The sequence below is a fragment of the Neoarius graeffei genome, chromosome 27 (assembly GCF_027579695.1).
Source record: "Neoarius graeffei isolate fNeoGra1 chromosome 27, fNeoGra1.pri, whole genome shotgun sequence".
In the NCBI taxonomy this organism is placed as follows: Eukaryota; Metazoa; Chordata; class Actinopteri; order Siluriformes; family Ariidae; genus Neoarius; species Neoarius graeffei.
The window spans coordinates 1,962,079-1,985,063 of record NC_083595.1 but is presented as its reverse complement, the minus strand read 5'-3'; the positions used below and the strand labels follow the sequence as shown (position 1 = coordinate 1,985,063).

Below are 22,985 nucleotides of genomic sequence, written 5' to 3'. Positions count from 1 at the left end.
ACTGGTTCAAAGCAGGAATTGCAGCCAAGCATGCAGCACTGCTCAACTACAAGAGATAGCCCTCAGAGAAGACACTGCGCTTAGGAAAGCCAGGAACAATGCTCAACGGATCACTAGACAGTGTGCCAACAAGTACTGGCTGAACCTCTGCCAGAGCATCCAACTCTCTGCTGACTGCAGCAACATCTGTGCCAAAAGCTTTCGGTTCAAGTCCCACCAAGCTCACACCCCTGAAGTCTGCTTCTGGCAACATCATAACAGACCAAAAAATGGTGAGAGATGGGCAGAGCATTATCAGGAGCTGTACTCCAGGGAGAATGTTATCACCAACATAGGATTTGAGCATATTGATCCCCTGTCTGTCATGGAGGAGCTCAATGTTCCACCTTCTGTGAAGGAACACAGCAAGGCCATCGACTCCCTAGCCTGTGGCAAAGCTCCAGGAAAGGATGGCATTTCCCTTGAGGTCATCAAGGCTGACAAGAAATCTGTTCTCCTGCACCATTTTCACAAGCTCCTGCTACAGTGCTGGGAGGACAGTACAGTGCCCCAGGATACGCATAAGGCCAACATCATCCCGCTGTATAAGAACAAAGGTGACCATAGTGACCTGCAACAACTACTGTGGAATTTGTCCCAATAACTACCTCCACAGCATTGTTGGGAAGGCTTTCACCCATGTAGTACTGAACAGGTTTCAGGCACTTGCAGAAGGTGTATACCCTGAGGCACAATGCAGATTCATAGCAGGAAGAGCAACAGTTGATATGATATTTTCACTGAGACAGCTGCAAGAGAAGTGCCAAGAGCAGAGACGATCCTTGTACATCGCCTTCATTGATCTGACGAAGGCCTTCAACCTTGTCAGCAGGAAAGGTCTGTTCACCCTGCTGCAAAGGATCGGCTGCCCCCCCCCCAAGCTCCTGAGGTTGATTGCATCTTTTCATGAAGGCATGCAAGGTATTGTCCATTACGATGGCTCATCCTTGGATCCATTTCCAATCAGGAGCAGAGTGAAACAGGGGTGCGTACTTTCCCCAACACTCTTCAGCATATTCTTCTCCCTACTGCTGTCCTTTGCCTTCAACCAGTCAGAGGATGGCATATACCTCAACACCAGAAATGATGGGAACCTCTTTAACCTCACTTGCCTCCATGCAAAGACCAAAATGCGACTGTCCTGATCAGGGAGATGCTGTTTGCAGATGATGCTGCCCTGACTGCACACACTGTCGCACTTGGAAGATGGCATTGGACACTTACAGTAATGCTTTTATGGCTAAGGTCTACAGTTAACTTGCTAACTTTAGGACTGCTGTTGTCATGAACAGTTTTGCACTCAAGTTTCCATCAATGAACAGTTTATAACTTCAACAAAACAGACTTCATGTTAAAACTATACTTGTCTCATCTTCATCCGCTTATCCGGGGCCAGGTCGCAGAGGCAGCAGTCTGAGCATGGAAGCCCAAACTTCCCTTTCCCCAGGCACCTCAGTCAGCTCCTCGGGGAGAACACCAAGGCATTCCCAGGCCAGCCGAGAGACATAGTCCCACCAGCGTGTCCTGGGTCTTCCCCGGGGCCTCCTCCCGAGGGGACATGTCTGGAACACCTCCCCAGGGAGGCGTCTAGGAGGCATCTGAGAGAGATGTCCGAACCACCTCAGTTGATTCCTCTCGATGTGGAGGAGCAGCAGCTCTACTCTGAGCTCCTCCTGAGTGACTGTGCTTCTCACCCTATCTCTAAGGGAGCGCCCAGCCACCCTGCGAAGGAAACTCATTTCGGCCACTTGTATCCGCAATCTTGTTCTTTTGGTCATTATCCAAAGCTCATGACCATAGGTGAGAGTTGGAATGTAGATCAACCGGTAAATCGAGAGCTTCGCCTTTTGGCTCAGCTCGTTCTTCACCACGACGGACCAGTAAAGCGACTGCATCATTGCGGAGGCTGCATTGATCCACCTGTCGATCTCACACTCTATTCTTCCCTCACTCGTGAACAAGATCCCAAGATACTTAAACTCCTCCACTTGAGGCAGGACTTCTCCACCAACCTGGAGAGGGCAAGCCACCCTTTTCCGGTCGAGAACCATGGCCTCGGACTTGGAGGTGCTGATTCTCATCCCAGTCACTTCACACTCGACTGCAAACCACCCCAGTGCATGCTGGAGGTCCTGGTTTGAAGAAGCCAACAGGACAACATCATCCGCAAAAAGCAGAGATGAAATCCTGTGGTTCCCAAACAGGATTCCTTCCGGCCCCTGGCTGCACCTAGAAATTCTGTCCATAAAAATTATGAACAGAACCGGTGACAAAGGGCAGCCCTGCCGGAGTCCAACATGCACTGGGAACAGGTCTGACTAACTGCCGGCAATGCGAACCAGACTCCTGCTCTGTTCATACAGGGACCGGACAGCCCTTAGCAAAGAGCCCCGAACCCCATACTCCTGAAGCACCCCCCACAGAATACCATGAGGGACACGGTTGAATGCCTTCTCCAGATCTACAAAGCACATGTGGACTGGTTGGGCAAACTCCCATGAACCCTCGAGCACCCTATGAAGGGTATAGAGCTGGTCCAGTGTTCCGCGACCAGGATGAAAACCGCATTGTTCCTCCTGGATCCGAGGTTCGACTATTGGCCGAATTCTCCTCTCCAGTACCCTGGAGTAAACCTTCCTGGGGAGGCTGAGAAGTGTGATTCCCCTATAATTGGAGCACACTCTCCGGTCCCCTTTCTTAAAATTCTGTCGCATGTCCCAGACCCGGTGAAATGTAACTGAATTGTCTTGGCCAGGCCTAAGGGTCCCATCTGCATCTCATCATTGCTGAGGAGTGTGCTCCCATCACCCAATCAAGCATCCAGCCAGAGCAGGTCATGATGTATTTTTTACCATATTAACATGCCATTGTGTGTTATGCCTGATGTAAAGACTCTCGTCTCTGCAAGCCTACCACACAGATTTAATACTTGTCATTTTTAGGGCATACCTAACAACGTGTTTTCTTTCTCTCTCTCTCTTCCCCCCCCCCATCTGTCCCTCTGAGTTACATGTTGATCCTGGGATTGAGATGCTGGCCTCTTCTGCCCCTCGGACCTGCTTGATCCATCCTGGTGCCCTGTGTCTGGTCGGAGTTTTATCGCCCCACTCCTGTGAAGGATGGCCCCATGAGGACAGTTGAGGGTTATACCTGTTAAAACTGTTAATATTATAGTCAGGCTGTCTGTTGTTGCCCAAATGAGGATGGGTTCCCTTTTGAGTCTGGTTCCTCTCGAGGTTTCTTCCTCATGTCGTCTGAGGGAGTTTTTCCTTGCCACCGTCGCTCATTGCTCATTGGGGATAGATTAGGGATAAAATTAGCTCATGTTTTAAGTCGTTCAAATTCTGTAAAGCTGCTTTGCGACAATGTTTATTGTTAAAAGCGCTGTACAAATAAACTTGATTTGATTAAAAAGAGGGACCACCACCCCAGTATGCCACTCCAGAGGCACTGTCCCCAACCGCCACGCGATGTTGCAGAGGCGTGTCAGCCAAGACAGCCCCACAACATCCAGAGACTTGAGATACTCGGGGCGGATCTCATCCACCCCCGGTGCCTTGCTACTGAGGAGCTTGCAAACCACCTCAGTGACTTCGGCTTGGGTAATGGATGCATCCACCTCTGAATCATCAGCCTCCACTTCCTCAGTGGAAGATGTGACGGTGGGATTGAGGAGCTCCTCAAAGTATTCCTTCCACCGCCCGACAATGTCCCCAGTCAAGGTCAACAGCTCCCCACCTGCACTGTAAACAGTGTTGGCAGAGTACTGCTTCTCCCTCCTGAGGTGCTGGATGGTTTGCCAGAATTTCTTCGAGGCCGACCGATAGTCCTCCTCCATGGCCTCACCGAACTCCTCCCAGTTCCAAGTTTTTGCCTCCACAACTGCCCGAGCTGTGGCACGCCTGACCTGCCGATACCCGTCAGCTGCCTCAGGAGTCCCGGAGGCCAACATGGCACAATAGGACTCCTTCTTCAGCTTGACAGCATCCCTTCCTTCCGGTGTCCCCCACGGGGTTCGGGGACTGCCACCACGACAGGCACCGGAGACCTTGCGGCCACAGCTCCAAACAGCCGCATCTACAATGGAGGTAGAGAACATGGTCCACTCAGACTCAATGTCCCCCACCCCCCTCAGAAGCTGGGAGAAGCTCTCCCGGAGGTGGGAGTTAAAGACCTCCCCGACAGAGTGCTCGGCCAGACGTTCCCAGCAGACCCTCACCATACATTTGGGCCTGCCAGGTCTGTCTGGCTTCCTCCTCCGCCAGCACATCCAACTCACCACCAGGTGGTGATCAGTTGATAGCTCAGCCCCTTTCTTCACCCGAGTGTCCAAGACATAGGGCAGGAGATCAGATGAAACGACAACAAAGTCGATCATCGACCTCCGACCTAAGGTGTCCTGGTGCCACGTGCACTTATGGACACCCCTATGCTTGAACATGGTGTTCGTTATGGAGAAATCGTGACTAGCACAGAAGTCCAATAACAAAACACCACTCAGGTTCAGATCAGGGAGGCCGTTCCTCCCAATCATACCCCTCCAGGTGTCACTGTCGTCACCCATGTGAGCGTTGAAGTCCCCCAGTAGAACAATGGAGTCCCCAGTCTGAGCACCTCTCAGTACCTCTCCCAGGGACTCCAAGAAGGCCGGATATTCTATACTGCTATTCGGCCCATAGGCACAAACAACAGCAAGAGCCCTCTCCCCAATCCGAAGGCACAGAGAGGCAACCCTCTCATTCACTGGAGTAAACTCCAACACATGGCAGCTGAGCTGGGGAGCTATAAGCAAGCCCACACCAGCCCGCTGCCGCTCACCATGAGCGACTCCAGAGAAGTGGAGAGTCCAGCCCCTCTTGAGGAGCTGAGTTCCGGAGCCCAAGCTGGGTGTGGAGGTGAGCCCGACTATCTCTAGCCAGTACCTCTCAACCTCCCGCACAAGCTCAGGCTCTTTCCCCCCAGCGAAGTGACATTCCATGTCCCAACAGCTAGCCGCTGTGTTCGGGAATCAGGTCGTCGAGGCCCTTGCCTTCGAGTGCCACCCAATCCACACTGCACCGGCCCCCTATGGCTACCTCTGTGGGTGGTGAACCCACAGGAGGTCAGGCCCACATCACCGCTTCAGGCTAAGCCCGGCCGGGCCCCGTGGGCAAAGGCCCGGCCACCAAGCACTCGCATACGAGCCCCAACCCCGGGCCTGGCTCCAGGGTGGGGCCACAGCTGCGCCATACCCAGCGATGTCACGGTCCTTGATCTATTATTATCCATAAGGGTTTTGGTGAACTGCTCTTGGTCTGGCCTGTCACCTAGGACCTGTCTGCCTTGGGAGACCCTAACAGGGGCGTAATGCCCCTCCACCACAATAAGGTGGCAGTTCTAGTAGGGGATGAGGATGGGTTCTCAAGAGGAACCAGATTTAAAAGGGAACCCATGAGGGTGGATTCCCTTTTAAATCTGGTTCCTCTTGAGGTTTCTTTCTCATGTCATCTGAGGGAGTTTTTCCTTGCCACCATCGTCACAGGCTTGCTCATTGGGGATAGATTATTGATAAAATTAGCTTATGTTTAAAGTCTTTAATTTTCTGTAAAGCTGCTATGTGACAATGTCTATTGTTAAAAGAGCTATAAAAATAAACTTGACTTGACCTTGACTTTCCCCTTTATTTTGTACTACACTGGGTGTTTTTGTTTTTGTTGCTTTTGCTTTTCTTTGCTTTTATTTTTGCACTATATTGCCTTACTTTGTATTACTTCTTCCGCCTATTTATTTATTTGTAATTGACATTCATGGTGGACAGCAAATTAAGAATTTCATTGTGCAAGTGGACATGTCCTAACTGTGCATATGACAATAAAAACTTGAACTTGACTGAGGAAGCTTGACAGCATCTTATTAGCTGCTTTGCATGTGCATGTAGAGAGTTCGGCCTCACCATCTATCGAGTGGACTTCATTGGCGACTATGATATTGAATTAATTCAACAAAGTGTAAATTCAATATCATACTCGCCACTGAAGTCCACTCGATCCTTGTTTACTGTCAATGGATCGGTCACTCATCAAACAGTCCGCCAGAATCCGAGAAGGGAATGGCTGAGCGTAGCTGTCAGTCAAACACAAGTTACCCAATGGGAATGCTTTCCTGGACAGCCCACCCACACGGGAAGTTTGTGCCAAAACTGCAAGCAAAAAGTCAGGGAGCGCAAACGAGAAAGCTGGAATCGCAACCAAAATAAATTACGTCAAGCAAAACTGAGAAAGACGCGGAACAAAAATAAAAGGTTTCTGAAGAGTAATAGACTGATATTTTGCACGATTACACAAACAATTTGTTTGCCAGTCTAAAAAAAATTGACTTTTTTTTTCTTTTTTTGTATTTTGATTTGTCATTTTTGTTTGATATTTCAAAAGTATTGTATGAACATTTTGGTACAAAATTGATTCCATAACCATCAGCCTTAAGAAGACCAACATCTTAGGCCAAGGTGTCAGCAACATTCCAAGCATCTCCATCAGCTACTACACCCTCAAGGTGGTGGAGAACTTCACCTACCTTGGCTCTACCATTTTCAGCAACCTCTCCCTGGATGTTGAACTGAACATGCGTATCGGCAAAGCAGCAACAGCAATGGCTCACCTTGCAAAGAGGGTTTGGGAAAACTCCATGTTGACCATCAGCACCAAGATGAAGGTGTACCAAGCCTGCATGCTCAGCACTCTCCTCTATGGCAGTGAAGCATGGACCTTGTACCCCTGTCAAGAGCGCAGACTCAATGCTTTCCATCTGCACTGCCTTAGAAGGATCCTGGGCATCACCTGGCAAGACTGCGTTCCAAACAAGTGCATCCTATTTTCTTCTTTTAATTTGAATATCAGATGTGATATTTCTGACATCACAGTCTGAGATCATTTGTAGCTCCACCCCCAAATAAATTTCCTATAAATCTTTTGAAGATGTGACCTGGGTGTCTTTCAGGTACAGTTTGGACTCAGCGCATTGTGACATTGCTGTATGAGGACGAGTTTCCAGAGTCCATAGATCAGAATACATATGACCGCATGCCATGGCTGGAGTTTCCCATGAATGGAAAGGGACAGTACTATCCCACTCGCCGGTCCCCCCGCCTCTTCTGCTCTCACCTCCCCGAGTACCTGATGCCCTGTGGGTTACAGGGCAAAGGAAAGGTAGGAAACACACACACACACACTGTTCAACCTTTACCACTTCCATCCATCCATTATCTGTAACCGCTTATCCTGTACAGGGTTGCAGGTAAGCTGGAGCCTATCCCAGCTGACTATGGGTGAGAGGTAGGGTACACCCTGGACAAGTCTCCAGGTCATCGCAGACTCATACTTACGGTTATTTATCTATTATCAAGTGCATTATCCTCTCTTATGCAATATCTGTTATCACAATACCAATTGCCAAGTGCAATACCTATTACCAAGTGCTCAATGTATGTTATGTGAATGTCTGTAGATTGTAGACCTTTTTTGTTTGTAAATTTTGTCCATAGCTTGTAAATTTATAAACTCTTATGTCTGTAGATCTTCTTGTTTGTAAAGCTTGTATCTTTTATGTAAATCTTTTATGTATATATTGAGGACCGTTTCCTTAAGGCAGTGCTCAGCCTTTACCACTGTCCTTAACATGTGTGTCCAGTCCCCAATTCTAATATTAGCTAGCGCTCTGATGGTGATTTCAAAGTTATGTTAGCACCAACCTAACAGTAGTGTTCCTTCCAACCCTGCTCTGATCTGTACAGTAATAAACATGAGCTTTTATTAATGTTTTGTTTTTCTTATTCCAGATCATCTATGTGAGCAGGAATCCCAAAGACATCATGACGTCCTACTTCCACTTTACTCGGTTCCTGAAGGTTTTAGAACAACCAGAGACGTACAACGAGCTGATGGAGAGATTCTTCACTGGACAGGGTAAGTATTCTTCATACCAGGCTTGTAGTACTCAAGTCCAGGACTCGGACTTGGATCCGACTCATGCCCTAATTTTAAGGACTCATGACTTGACTTGGACTTGAGCACTGATGACTCAGTCTTGGACTCGTGCATTAACTGCATTCAGACTCATAAATTGGAGATGAGGACTTGGATTTTTTCTTTATTTTTTGTAACATGCCATAATAATTTGGCATAAGATATTTATATCTACATTAATATTTGTACTAATTTCATGCAAGAGTGTCACAGCTGCGCACCTTGATGCATGCATCAGATAGACACTCGGGCACCCTCGGAAAGTGCGTGGGCGCCAACTGGACTGTTGCATGTGCTGTAAACGACTCACACCTTCACAGGATTAAGGCACAATCAGCACGCTGATATAAAAACTGTGAAAACACATTTGCTTTGGGAAGTATTGAGTTGCATTGCTGACATGTTACCGAGCCTTATGTCCTTGCTTGGTTTCCTGATCCCTGATTTCCTGTTTCTTGTCTTTGATTCTGCCGAGTCTATGATAGCCTGTTTGTGCCTCGCTCGACCTGTCGCCTGTTTCATGGTTTTATGATTTTGCCTGCCGTTCTGGGGTGGGTTTCCCAATAACATTGCCCTTTAGGGCGAAAGAGTGAGTTGAGAGACTCTCTTCAGCAACGAACGTTGTCTCTGTCCGTGGTTTTCCTGAACTCACTCATCAGAAGGAGTCTAAATAGCAACATTATGAAGAGTTTCTTTGCAGTGCACATCCCTGATATAGGCATTAGTAGTTGCTAAATCCAGTCGAGGAGGTCACATGGTGTTCGTTTTTTACCAAAAAGCAATGAAATATAAAGTGTTTAAAATATATTAAAATATTGTTTTGTCATTAAGCATGACATAATGTAGAAATTAATAATTGGAACTATTTTACACTTTTGGGCAATTTTTTTTTTTATTCCAAGCATGTTTTTTTAATTAAACGAATAAATGTTCACACGAAAGAATGAGAAAATAATAAACTAAATAACTAAGTTAATGTTTTCCCTGTGCTGCTCATTTCACTCTTACTCAAACATGCAGTCAGGATTATTTCAACTGTTATCCACAATGTCAAGCTGGCAGTGTTCTCCCTTATATGCGCAGAGAGAAAGAGAGAGAATTACTGTCTAAACTGCTTTAATTACACTTCTCCATTCTGCATTCTGATTGGTCAGGAGGAAATCACAGGTTTTAATCTGTGTGTACCCAAGGAGATTGAATTGACCTTCATATATATATATATATATATATATATATATATATATATATATATATATATATATATAAAACTTTATGAATCCCGAGGGAAATTCTTGTGCCAGAAGTCGCTCCATAACAGTGCAATATAAATTAAAATACAACAATACAAGCTGGAGGGGAAAAAAGTACATAATAAGAACTGTGCAAGAAATAAATGTCTAAAAAACAGTGTCTAATAGAACAATAGAAATACTGTAAGTGACATAAGGGGAACGGAAAAAGCAAAAACCAGTGCCTCGATGATTAGTGTTCTAACAGTAGAAATAAGGTAAGTTATGTAAGAAACTAATCTAATGGTGAAGGTAAATATTGCACTCGAAAATATCGACTCAAAAAAATTTTTAATGACTTGGACTTGACTAAGACTTGAACACTGGGGACTCGAGACTGGACTTGGACTCGAGGTTTAGTGACTCCGTTGAACCTTCCAACACTTGTGACGGACTAAGGATTTATGATCTGAGTTCAGGCTGGTTTTTGTCCTGCTGAGAATTAACACTCAGACGTTCTCTAAATGGGACTGCAGGACAGTTTAAATGTGAGAGCAGTCGAGCTGATGTGGGTTCAGTCGGATTGAATGTATTGTGTGTTTTGTGTGCAGTGGTCGGGGGCTGCTGGTTTGATCACATCAAAGGATGGTACACCAACAAGGACAAATACAACATCCTGTTTCTCAGCTATGAGCAGATGATCCGGGTGAGACGAAACATACAGCCATTTTATTTTTATATTGTGTTTATCACTTAACACTTTATCTCAGTTCACACTGTTATTGTACAATATTGTGTTAATTAAACAAATGTGTGTTAGTCAGTGGATGATTTTGGATTTGACCTCATGATGATGATGATGATGATGATATTATAATCCTCAGCTGCTCTGACTGGACTCTGTGTCCCATGTAGGTTTCTGGATGTTGTGTGAATGAATGTAAACATGTGTTGTGGTGTTTCAGGACCGGAGAGGTGCCGTGGTGCAGATTTGTGAGTTTTTGGGGAAGAACGTGTCGGATGATGTCATCGACAGTGTGGTGGAGAAATCGAGCTTCAACTACATGAAGAAAGACCCAAAAGCCAACTATGAACTTTTACCTGATGATCTTGTAGATCCAATGAAAGGCGCTTTCCTGCGCAAGGGTACGAAAGAGTGAGAAAGGGATTATTAACAATCTCTCACTTCTCAGCTGACACACAAACCCAACTCTCACTCATTTTATCCACCAAAACATTCACTGAAAATGGATTTACATCTCTTTCGTGATGGCTTCCTTTTGTATCCCTGTAGCTTCTGCCTTCTTTCTGCACTGGGTTGTGTATTATCTGCAATACTGATCTGTGATTTTATCTTATTAAACACTTTACATAAGAATGTCACAGCAATGTCAGGCTTTCAGTGATTTCTTTGAAGTGTTCTTCTTTTGTGGCTGAATGATTTTACAACCGACAACTTTAATAGGAAACAAAACAGGAACGTAATGCACAAGTTTTAATTTATTTTGGGTTTTCTGAAATCAACACATTCTGCCACAGAAAAAGAAGAGTTTGAAGAAATCGCTGACAACCCCAAATTGCCATGACATTCATGTCCCTGTATGTAAATTTCTGATCTTAAAGGCAATACTGTGATTTTTCCCCGTGTTGGTATTGATTTTTACTTGTGTGTGTGTGTGTGTGTGTGTGTGTGCAGGTACAGTGGGAGACTGGAAGAACTCTCTGACTGTGGCACAGAATGAACACTTTGACCGTGTTTATCAGGAACAAATGAAAGATCTGCCACTGGACTTTGTGTGGGACATCACAGATCTACACGCATAAAGCACACACACCTATATTCCTAACCCTACCTCTAACTCCGCCTCTTACACTAATCCCACCTCTTACCCTAACCCTACCAGTAACCCCACCCCTTACCTCTAACCTAAACCTCATTCTGATCCCTAAAACTGAGTCTTATCCCTCGAACAGCCCTTTGCAGAAGTGAGAACCAGACAAAATGTTCTACGTGCTAGACCACCGTGTGTTAGTCAATTTTATTTAATGTAACATAGCGTTTACGTTTGCTTATCATTCACAAATCCAAACCCTGGTCATTGTCTGGGGGGGACAGTGAGTGTGGTTTGGATATAGCCTACATTTTCAAAATGCAGTAGTAGGTCTTGTTTAGTTAAAAATATAACGTAAATATTTGTGTCAGTGGTTGTAAATGTGTAGATATCATAGTTTATTGGGTCAGCTTCTGTTCAAACATTGCATAAGTCTAGTCTTGTCTAGTCTTCTTGTCTAGTTAAGTCTAGTCTAAATGCGGAATAAACGTGGAAACACTGTCGTTCAAGCCAGGTGCCTCTGTCAGCTCTGGGGGCTAAGCACCCCCAAAGATCAGATGCTAGAATCGCCCCTGGTCCTCACTTCACAAAAATGTCCAAACTGTGCTGGTAAAAAACGTTTTCCGGTCCTCAGTACGTACCAAGTCCACACACACACAGAGTAATCTTGATTAATGTTGTTCCTCCTACTGGAATTTAAAAAAAAAGGCTCACAATAATCATTTAAAATAATAATGTGAACTTTTCTTCGTGTTTAGATTAAAAGACTAAAACTACAGTTTAACGCATAATGATGAAATTATTGTAATGTACTCATCATCGTCATCTTTATCATCTTTATCTTCATCATCATTTTAATCACCTCAATCATTTTGTTCCATTAAAATAATCTGCATCATCACATCATTGTGTTTTTACTGTTTTGTCACCACATACATGTAATTGTTCATGCCCTATATACACTATATAGCCAAAAGTATATGCACCCCTGACCATCACACCTAGATGTGTTTCTTCACCAAACTGTTCCCACAAAGTTTGAAGCACACAGTTGTATAGAACATCTCTGCAGCAGCCTTGGAGGTTCAGGAATGAAGCTTAACAGCTCAAGTTGTGTTTTAATTTCCTTCTCAAATTTTCACTAACTTTGGTTTCTTAATCTTTTCTTACACACACACACACACAGCACTGGGTAGCTCAGCCCTCTCCCTGATTACCGGCTTCTCCCTGCAAGAACACAGAAAATACACAAAAGTAAATTGCTTGTATTCAAACACAGGTGAAACTCATCACGTGTTACCTGCTGGTTCTACCTGGCTCCTCGCTGTCCACAGCTGATGCCTGACCATGCCCCCACTGACACAGTCTCTGTATGCTGTAGCATTACAGTTTCCCTTTACTGGAACTAAATGCCCCAAACCTGTTCCAGCCTGATGATACTCCTGTGCACAAAGCACAGGAGCTCCATGAAGACATGGTGTGTGAAGGCTGGAGTGAAGAACTCGAGTGTCCTGCACAGAGCCCTGACTGAACTCAACCCCACTGAACACCTTTGGGATGAACTGGAACAGCGACTGCACCCCAGACCTCCTCACCAACGTCAGTGTCTGATCTCATGAATGCTCCTGTAGTGAGAAATCCCCATGAACACAAAATCTAGTGGAGAGCCTTCCCAGAATAGTGGCGCTCATTATAACAGTGAAGGGGAATAAATCTGGAATGAGACTTTCAACAAGGACATATGGATATGATGGTTATGGGGTGCACATACTTTTGGCCATATAATGTATCTCAGGCTGTAAAATATCACAAACTGTCAAATCATTTTATTGAAAACAGTGAAATAATAAAATTACAATACGTTCATTTATCTACACATTAAAGAATGCTGTTTACAACTGACTGTATATCGAAACATTATAATATAATAGAGGTTATGAGATCACCAGTGACACAGTGCACACAGTTTGAAGTGAATACAGTAAGAAGAAGAAGCCTTTATTTGTCACATACAAATTACAGAGAGACACGGTGGTGTAGTAGTTAGCACTGTCACCTCACAGCAAGAAGGTACGGGTTCGAGCCCCGTGGCCTGCGAGGGCTTTCTGTGCGGAGTTTGCATGTTCTCCCTGTGTCTGTGTGGGTTTCCTCTGGGTGCTCCGGTTTCCCCCACAGTCCAAAGACATGCAGGTTAGGATAATTGGTGGCTCCATGTGGTGCAAAGATTTAAAGATATCAGGCGAGATAGGGAAGCCAGGGCAAAAAGATAGGCTAATCTTTTCGAGTCTGGCCAGACAAATTGAAAGTGGGCTCAGCAAAGGCTACCCAGAGTCACAGATCATTGATGCTGTAATCCGTACCATCACACCAGGCCTGCAGTTACAGAATTACCTTGAAGGCAAAGACAAACTGACACAACCGGCCCTTCGAAGGATCCTTAGGTGTCATTACCAGGAGAGGCGTGCCACAGAGTTATATAAACAACTCACATCTGAGGTCCAGAGCAGTAAAGATACCCCTCAGAATTTCCTAATAAGGGCAATGGACCTAAAGAAAAAAAAATCCTGTTTGCCTCTCAGGAAGTTGATTCGAACTTGAAATATGACCTAGCACCAGTCCAAAGTCTATTCATGCATACTGTGTTAAATGGCCTACAGAATGACAATATTAAAAGTGACCTGCAGTCTTACCTCCTGCAGACAAACACTTCAGATGAGCTGCTGCTGCAGAAACTGAACATTGCATGCACCAGTGAAAAGGAGAGACAAGACAAAAAGAAGCACACTACTCCATCCCGAGTGACTAGTGTGAATACAGTCCAGGCAGGTGACGTTCCAGTGGAAAAGAAAAGTGCCATCCAGCAAAACACAGTCACCCTACCCCCTGGTCTGCTGTCCAAAATCAATGAAATCCACTCTGGCATGGTGCTGTTGAAAGACTTGAAAGCTGAGATTTTCCAAATCAGAGAAACCATCCAAAAGCCCACGCCGGCACCCCCACAGTATCCCCCACCAAGCAGAGAATCAGCAAATGTGTCTGCTCCTTATCTAGTGTTTTCAACCCCCCACTTCCCACCTTATAAGACTGAATCAAACGCCATGCCGTTGTATTTTCCATTTATCCTCCACACAGATGCTTCCAACCAGGGACTAGGTGCATTATACCAAAGGTAAAATGGAAAGCTCCGCGTGATTGCTTATGGCTCCTGTACTTTATCTGCTGCAGAGAAGATTTATCATTTGCAGTCAGGCAAATTAGAGTTTCTGTCCCTCCAATAGGCACAAAATATGAATATGAAGCACAAAATACAACAAAGGAGACCCCAAACTGTTGAGCAACTGAAATTGTATATCAGGCAAGAATGGGACGACATTTCTCTTTCAAAACTACAGCAATTGGTCTCCTCAGTTCCCAAACGTTTACAGAGCGTTGTTAAAAGTAGAGGTGATGTGACACAGTGGTAAACACACCCCTGTCCCAACTTCTTTTGAAACTTGTTGCTGACATCAAATTCAAAATGAGCATATTTTTTTCAAAAAAAAAAAACCAATAAAATTTCATAGTTTCAACATTTGATATGTTGTCTTTGTACTAGTCTATTTTCAATGAAATATCGGGTTTCTAAGATTTGCAAATCATCGCATTGTTTTTACTTAGTTTACACAGCGTCCCAATTTTTTTGGAATTGGGGTTGCATAATAAGTACGTATGCAATTTACATGTCGTTTGTAAATATTAATGTATTAAACAAATATTTATTACAGCTTATCAGAATGTTTATATTTATTGTTCTTGTATAATGTAGGTATGGATGTCTCATATAAAAACTGTATTTTTATCAGAATAACTTCAGTTTATTCCTTCTGTCTTCCACACTCAGTAGCTCGCCATGCCTTCTTCTTCTTCTATATAGTTTCATGGCAGTTGGCAAATAGCTTTTAGGTGCATTACCGCCACCTTCTGGACTGGAGAGTGAACCACACTGTTTACTACCCTATTGTAATAAATTCTCCTAATAATTACTGTATCATTTAAAACTTAAAAATAGCCCTATATCCCACATTATCTGATCTCAACTGCAACATCTCTCTGATACCTAGTGTCATATGATTCCTTTGAAGTGTCTCTTTAAGTGTCTGTCTCTCTTGTTGACATCGTGGACAATCCAACATCACATGCTCCACCACCGTTTCCTGAAGTCCACAATGTTCACATCTACCAGTAGCATGCTTATCCATTATGTTTAATGTACTGTTCAGACCAGTGTGACCAAACCTCATCCTTGATATAATGTCTTCCTCCTTTCTATTTCTATCGCTTCCTCTCATTTCTCCTACTTTCTTTTGAATGCTGTAGTAATATCGGCCCTTATTTCCTCTATCCCACTCTTCCTGCCATTTCTTTCTTATTTCTGTTTTGATTATACTTTTAACCTCAGCCTTGCTATATTTTACATCCGTACTTATTTCTCTTTTTCTTGTTGCTCCTTTTGTATATCTGTGTGCCAGCTCATTTCCCTCCACACCACTATGTGCAGGAATCCACATGAATTTTACTTCCACCCCTGCTCTTTTAATTCTGAATATTGTTAGAGTTATATCTAGTACTATGTCTTGTCTTGTATTTGACTGCCTGTATTTAATACTTTAGTGCACTACTGGAATCAGAACCTATCAAAACTTTGACTGGTTTTACTTCCGCTACCCAGCTTAGAGCCAGAAGAATAGCGAACAGTTCCCCTGTATATACTGCTAAATTATCACTAACCCTTTTATTCAACATGACATTAACTTCTGGAACGATAAACACTATTCCTACTCTATTCTCCAGTGTTTTAGATGCATCTGTAAATATTTTAACATATTCTGGATAACTTTCTTTGATGTATTTACCCACTTCATTTTTGCTTATATTTTCCCCTTTCTCCTTCTTTAGCAGATTTAAATCGACCCTTGTTTCTTCTAGAGTCCATGGTGGGACAACACAGAGTGGCACAGTGGGACTTACCATTTTATCAGCTATTCCAAACTCATTGATCTTATTCTCTATCGTCCAGCCAAAACTCTTTGTATGTTCTTTTTCCTTTCCCTGGCATGGTTTTAATACACTCTGAGCCAGATGACTTTCGTTATGACCCCTTAAATTTGCCCAGTACGTTAGTGCTATCTGAGTTCTTTGCTTTTCCAAAGGCATTTCACCCATTTCTACCTGTAGAGCTGGTATCGGAATCGTCTTTATGGCCCCACAGCACAGTCTCAAAACTTGACTCTGGATTAGAGCCCTGCACTCCCGCGGGAGTCCCGCGGGACTCGCCGCAAAGCAGTGCGGCGTGGGACAAATTTTGAAAGCTCATTGCGGGCGTGGGCGGGAGGGGGAGTGCACAATGCGGGAGTGGGCGGGAGAGGTGATGAGCTGCAGTCCCGCTAACTAAAAACGTGTTTAAAATAAAATTTATAAATTATTAATTTATGTCTATCATATATAATTTGTGCTGGATATTTTATTTGGCATTAATAAAAACATTTTAAGATGCCTAAATTTGCGGATGTGGTCTAATCTCGCGTACGTTTCCAATTCCTTTCCGCTCTTCCGTGTTTGAGATCTCCGATCATGGCAGAAGAGCAGAGCTCCTCTAGTGAAGCTCACAGTGCTTCAGAAGTAAGTGCTGCTTTAAAAAGAGGTACATTTACCGTTAAAAAGTCAAGAGTCCTGAAATCAGACATTTGGAAGTCGTTCTCACTCGTGTACGACGCAGAGGGAAATCAGCTGTAGATATTTATGCTCAAATCCACTCAAAGTAGAGGGCGGGGCACCATCACGCTGTGTCTTTAAATTATATTAATTTCTTATAGGCCTACTTGTATTTCCTAGAATGTAAATGTGAGGAGTGACATAAGCTATGTGCAATGTACAATATTCTTAATATCCACTGTAGATGTTGGTAGGTGTGTTGGGTATCTCTGTAAAGCCTCAGCTGTGCATGCCGCCTGGCAACACGCACCCTCGCTACGTGCGCTAGGTGAAGGATCAGTCAGTGGAGAGCTCAGCTAATCTCAGCATGTTTAATTCCCCAAGCCAATGACAAGAACTTTCGTGAGAAATAACGCGAACGTCTGCATCATGCAGGATTTGCGGGCGGGAGCGTGACAAAATATGGCAGGCGCGGGTGGGAGCGGGACTGAAAATCATAATTCTTTGCGGGAGCGGGCGGGAGTGGGACTGAAAATCATAATTCTTTGCAGGAGCGGGCGGGAGTGGGACTCATCTCATCTCATTATATCTAGCCGCTTTATCCTTCTACAGGGTCGCAGGCAAGCTGGAGCCTATCCCAGCTGACTACGGGCGAAAGGCGGGGTTCACCCTGGACAAGTCGCCAGGTCATCACAGGGCTGACACATAGACACAGACAACCATTCACACTCACATTCACACCTACGCTCAATTTAGAGTCACCAGTTAACCTAACCTGCATGTCTTTGGACTGTGGGGGAAAACGGAGCACCCGGAGGAAACCCACGCGGACACAGGGAGAACATGCAAACTCCACACAGAAAGGCCCTCGCCGGCCCCGGGGCTCGAACCCAGGACCTTCTTGCTGTGAGGTGACAGCGCTAACCACTACACCACCGTGCCGGGGAGTGGGACTGAAAATCATAATTCTTTCCGGGAGCGCGCAGGAGTGGGACTGAAAATCATAATTCTTTGCAGGAGCGGGCGGGAGTGGGACTGAAAATCATAATTCTTTCCGGGAGCGGACGGGAGTGGGACTGCACAATGCGGGAGCGGGACTGAAAATTCTGTCCCGTGCAGACCCCTACTCTGGATTGTGCCCAATTTTTTAAGTAAAGTCTTTGGTGCCGATTCATATATTATACATCCATAACCAAGAACTGACCTGATTAGACCTCTATAGACAGCCTTCAAGGCCAATCTATTTGCTCCCCACACTCTACCCCTCAAACATCTAATAACATTCACTGTCTTTTTACATTTTCCTACTATTCTTTCAATATGTGTTTTCCAAGTGAGCTTCTTGTCAAACCAAATCCCTAAATATTTAAAACAATCTTTCTAGGTTTTCTCCATACAGTTTAAGACTAATTTAATTATCTACTTTCTTTTTAGTAAAAAAAAAAGTACCTTTGTCTTTCCAACTGCAAATCTAAACCCCCATTCTTGTGCCCATGCCTCTACTTTCTCTACTGCTTGTTGTAGTTTCTTCACTATAAACTCTATATTGCATCCCCTTTTCCATATTACCCCATCATCAGCATATAGTGAGACCCCAATAGACCCATCTACATTACTAAATACTTCATTTATCATAATTGAAAACAATATTGGACTTACTATACTACCTTGCGGGGTTCCATTTTCTACTAAATAATTCCCACGAAACTCTTTTCCTATTCTTACTGAGATCTTCCTATCAGTTAAAAAACTTAACCCATCTATGCATTCTCCCTCTTATCCCCAATTAATGTAGCCTAATTATTAATCCCTCTTTCCACATCATATCATATGCTTTTTCAACATCAAAAAATACAGCCACTACACTCTTTTTATTAACCTGAGTTCATGTTCTAGATACAGAGCGGGATCTATAGTGCTTCTTCCTTTCCTAAATCCACTTTGATAACATTTTATTACATCTTTGATTTCTAAATAATAAACTCACCTTTCTTTAATAATTTTTTCCATAATTTTTCCTACATGCGATGTTAGGGCTATTGGTCTATAACTCGATGCCAAGCTCGGATCTTTACCTGGTTTACAAACTGGAACAATTATAGATTCCTTCCATTTATTGGGCAATGTTCCTTCTTCCCATATCTCATTATACATTTTTTGTAGTATTACCTTACTTCTATCACTAAGATTTTTTAACATTAAGTAGCTTATTTGGTCTCTCCCTGGAGTTGTCTTTCTGGATATCTTCAGTGCTTTATTCAATTCTGTCACTGAAAACATCATATTAAATGTATTTCCATATTCCTTCTCATCCTGAAGTGCTTCTACCATATGTTTTTAGCTACTGTCCCTTCCCTCCCTCTTTTTTCCGCACCTCTCAAATTACCTGTACTATGTACTTTAACAGGGGTGGCACGGTGGTGTAGTGGTTAGCGCTGTTGCCTCACAGCAAGAAGGTCCGGGTTCGAGCCCCGGGGCCGGCGAGGGCCTTTCTGTGCGGAGTTTGCATGTTCTCCCCGTGTCCGCGTGGGTTTCCTCCGGGTGCTCCGGTTTCCCCCACAGTCCAAAGACATGCAGGTTAGGTTAACTGGTGACTCTAAATTGAGCGTAGGTGTGAATGTGAGTGTGAATGGTTGTCTGTGTCTATGTGTCAGCCCTGTGATGACCTGGCGACTTGTCCAGGGTGAACCCCGCCTTTCGCCCGTAGTCAGCTGGGATAGGATCCAGCTTGCCTGCGACCCTGTAGAAGGATAAAGCGGCTAGAGATAATGAGATGAGATGTACTTTAACAAAGGTCTTTGCTAATAATTCTGCTTTGTTCTTATTGCCTATTATTATATCTCTACCATCTTTCATTATCGGATACCCATGCTCTTTCCTATTCCCAGACATTCTTTTAATCATACCCCATACTCTATCTAATGGTGTATTTATACCAAGTGAGTCACAATATTTCCTCCAATGCTTTCTTTTAGTCCGCTTTATTATACTCCTCACGGCTGCCTGCTTTCTCTTGTAATCAATCACATTTTGAAAACTCAGTGTTTTGATTCAAAACTTTGAAAGCCTTATTTCGACTTTGTATTGCTTTAGTGCATTCTTGTGTCCACCATGGAACTAACTTTTCCTTTCTATTACCACTTCTTTTTGGGATAGACTCTTTTGCTGCTCCTATTATAAATCCACTGTTTTCAGAATTCAAGTCATTAACTGGTTGAGTTTATATTTACAGCTTTCAATTTCTCCCCACATAACACTTTACTTACTCCAATCTGCTTCCTCGAATTTCCATCTTCCTTCTCTTTCATCCTGTTTTATATCATATTCTATTCCTATACTAATATTTAGTAGTGATCACTTCCTAGAGTACTTCCTTTCAGTGCCTTCCATCTACTTTTTCCAGCCAGTGATTGTGAAACCAGTGTGATATCGATTGCTGATTCTGTTCCTTTCACCACATTCACCCTTGTGCCCGTACCATCATTTAAACACACCAATTCCTTTTCATCCATTATTTCTTCTATAACGTCTCCATTTGGGTCTTCCTGGTTCCCCCATACTGTGCTGTGTGCATCGAAATCTCCACACCAGACTACTTTCCCTCTCCAATGCTCCAAAATTGATTCTAATGTTCCTTTCTCTAACTGCTTACATGGGTTATAGAAGTTTATAATTTTCATACTTCCTTCTCTTGTCCATACTTCAATCACGACTACAGTAAATCCTCTAATACTGGCCTGTATTCCATTACTGGCCGGGACTCTAATATTGGCCGGTCTCACTGTCGGAGGAGGTAAATAATGGCCGGACTCTAATACAGGCCAGGGCTATAACCAACGATGTTTCTGAGATCATAGTGGCCTTACACAATCGTTCCGATCTGAAAGACAATTGTGATCAGTGGCGCCGCCAGGCGTATGGCCGTACGCACTAGGCGTACCTTGGGGAGAGAGATATATTTTTTTTAATTATAATTGTTACCTGAATGCTTTGGCAATGCAACATAATTTGAGAAAGAGAGAGAGAGAGACGTGTGTGTGCCGGCGCATTTGTGTGCTTCAGGAGTGGGCGGGGTGTGCGTGACCAAGAAAGCTCATTGGTCAATGCAGATATACTTTTCTTGCACCACTGAAATTCTCTCCAGTTTTGAGAAACGGAGACAGACAATCGTCAGTAGTCAAAGCTTGTGCGAGAATTTATTGAGAAGCGAGTCAAAAATGAGTAAACGAACCCTGAAACAAACGAGCTTGTTTCAGACTTTTACGAAAAAGTCCAAAAGCAGTGATCCAGGGGTGTCATCTGCTTGCCAGTCCTCTCCAGTATCAGCTAGTAACACGGCACCGGCAGCTTCCACTCCTCTGCAACCTAGCAGCAGTACGCTGCAGCTGGATGCGAGCTCAGTTCCTTTGAGGGAATTGCCTTCATCTACCTCTGAGTTTGAAACTAGCCATACATCCAGTGAATTTCATATAAGAACACCTACATCTCCCCATGTCCCTTACGATCAGAAGTAGATGGTTGCTCCACCTTGCTGACAAATGAGCCATCAGATAGCTTTACTAATGAGCCACGAGTCAGCCCGCTATCACTGACATCAGATTTATCAGACATGGGTAAACTTCAACCAGATGCCTTAAAATGTGCACCGGACTCTGTAAAGCTCAATGTCCTACAGAACCGCTTCAAACCAGACAGAGGGTGGGTGGCTCCTTCTACTCTGATTTTCGGTAAACTCAGAAAAATACCCGAGGAGTTTTTCAGCGAGTCTATGTACCCCACGTTGCGCTACAGTGCGTGTCAGAGTCGTGCTTGCGGTAGTGCTGAGCAAGTTCACTAGATTCTAATCGAGGCTATAAAGAGTTTATTGTTTATTGTCGTGTGTAGTTCACATATGTTGTTCAAATATCAGCCTGTGTTCATGGAAGGCTATTGTTCAATTTCAAGTTAAAGTTCTATCGTTGTTTTGTGTATAAGCCTATAGATCGACTCTTCATAGAAACTGCAGCACGCAAGCGTTTTTTTTTTGGGGGGGGGGGGGGATTACACCGCTAGTGCGTACCTTACAGTTCAACCCTGCAGGCGCCCCTGATTGTGATTACCGGTAGGTCTGGTGGTAACCAGGCAACCAAGCATCAACCTATTTTATAGGTTCAAATAGACACAAAATCTCGTTTTTATTCATTCCACTGGTAGTCTGTTTTGCTCAAATAGAAATAGAGGCCTGCCTCTAATTCTGGCCTCCTTCCAATAATGGCCTGGACCAAGATGCACTTGAGTGAAATAAAGGCCCCGGCCTATATTAGAGGATTTACGGTATTTCTAACTCTTGTAATGTCATTAGTTGCCTGGATTTCATTCCTTGTCTGATAAATGTTGCACATCCTCCACCATTTCCATTGACCCTATCTTTGTGTATGCTATAAGATCCTTTAATATTAAAGTTGAGACCTGGTTTGAGCCATGTTTCCTGTATGTATACAACATCTGGTTTTGTTTTTAATGAACTGATGTAACCTTTACACTTTTGCCCATTTGTTATCAGACTTCTAATGTTCCATTGACGAATAAGCATTATAGTATGATTTGATGACTTCCCTCTGCTGTCCCTTCTCCTTGATGAAGATCTGCACGTATCTTTTCCCATGATAAGTCCTTGGTGTTCAGGAACTTTGCTGCTGCTTTCACAATAATTTTGATTTTTCCAATTTTAGTCTTTGCTTGTTCTGAGCAGTTGATAACATAGGCTAGAAACAGAACCAATCTGTCTGTTGTGATTCCTGTTTGGTCGTTATCTGACAACCCTCCGTCTTTGCTCGCCTGTTTATTCTGGATTATACTTTCAGTTTTTCCCCCCTTCATTCACAATCTTCACTGCCTCTGCATAAGTTACTCTCCGTTCTGTTCTTACTTGTTGAACCTCAACTGCCTGTTTCCTCACTATGCATCCTCCATATGCCGCTGTGTGATTTCCTCCGCAGTTACAGTTTGCTTCACTATTCCTCCCACATCCTCCATATGCATGCTGCCCTCCACATCATCCACAGCTCTGCTTTCCCTTACACACACTAGCAATGTGGCCATACCTCTGACACTGATAGCATCGAAGGGGAGGAGGAACATGTGCTCTTACACTGAAGCTCATACTGTATATCCAACCATCACCTTTCCTGGAAGAACTTTGTCTTTGAACTCCA

At 43.9% G+C, this 22,985-nt stretch overlaps 1 protein-coding gene across 1 annotated transcript; it reads left to right on the top strand.

The window, feature by feature from the left end:
* The first annotated feature begins 767 nt into the window (after positions 1–767).
* Positions 768–11,092, top strand: LOC132874769 (amine sulfotransferase-like). Its single transcript, XM_060911165.1, has 7 exons — positions 768–1,024; positions 6,495–6,769; positions 7,015–7,223; positions 7,853–7,979; positions 9,880–9,974; positions 10,234–10,414; positions 10,965–11,092. The coding sequence occupies exons 1-7, from the start codon at positions 768–770 to the stop codon at positions 11,090–11,092; spliced, it is 1,272 nt and encodes a 423-aa protein (XP_060767148.1).
* Positions 11,093–22,985: the final 11,893 nt, after the last annotated feature.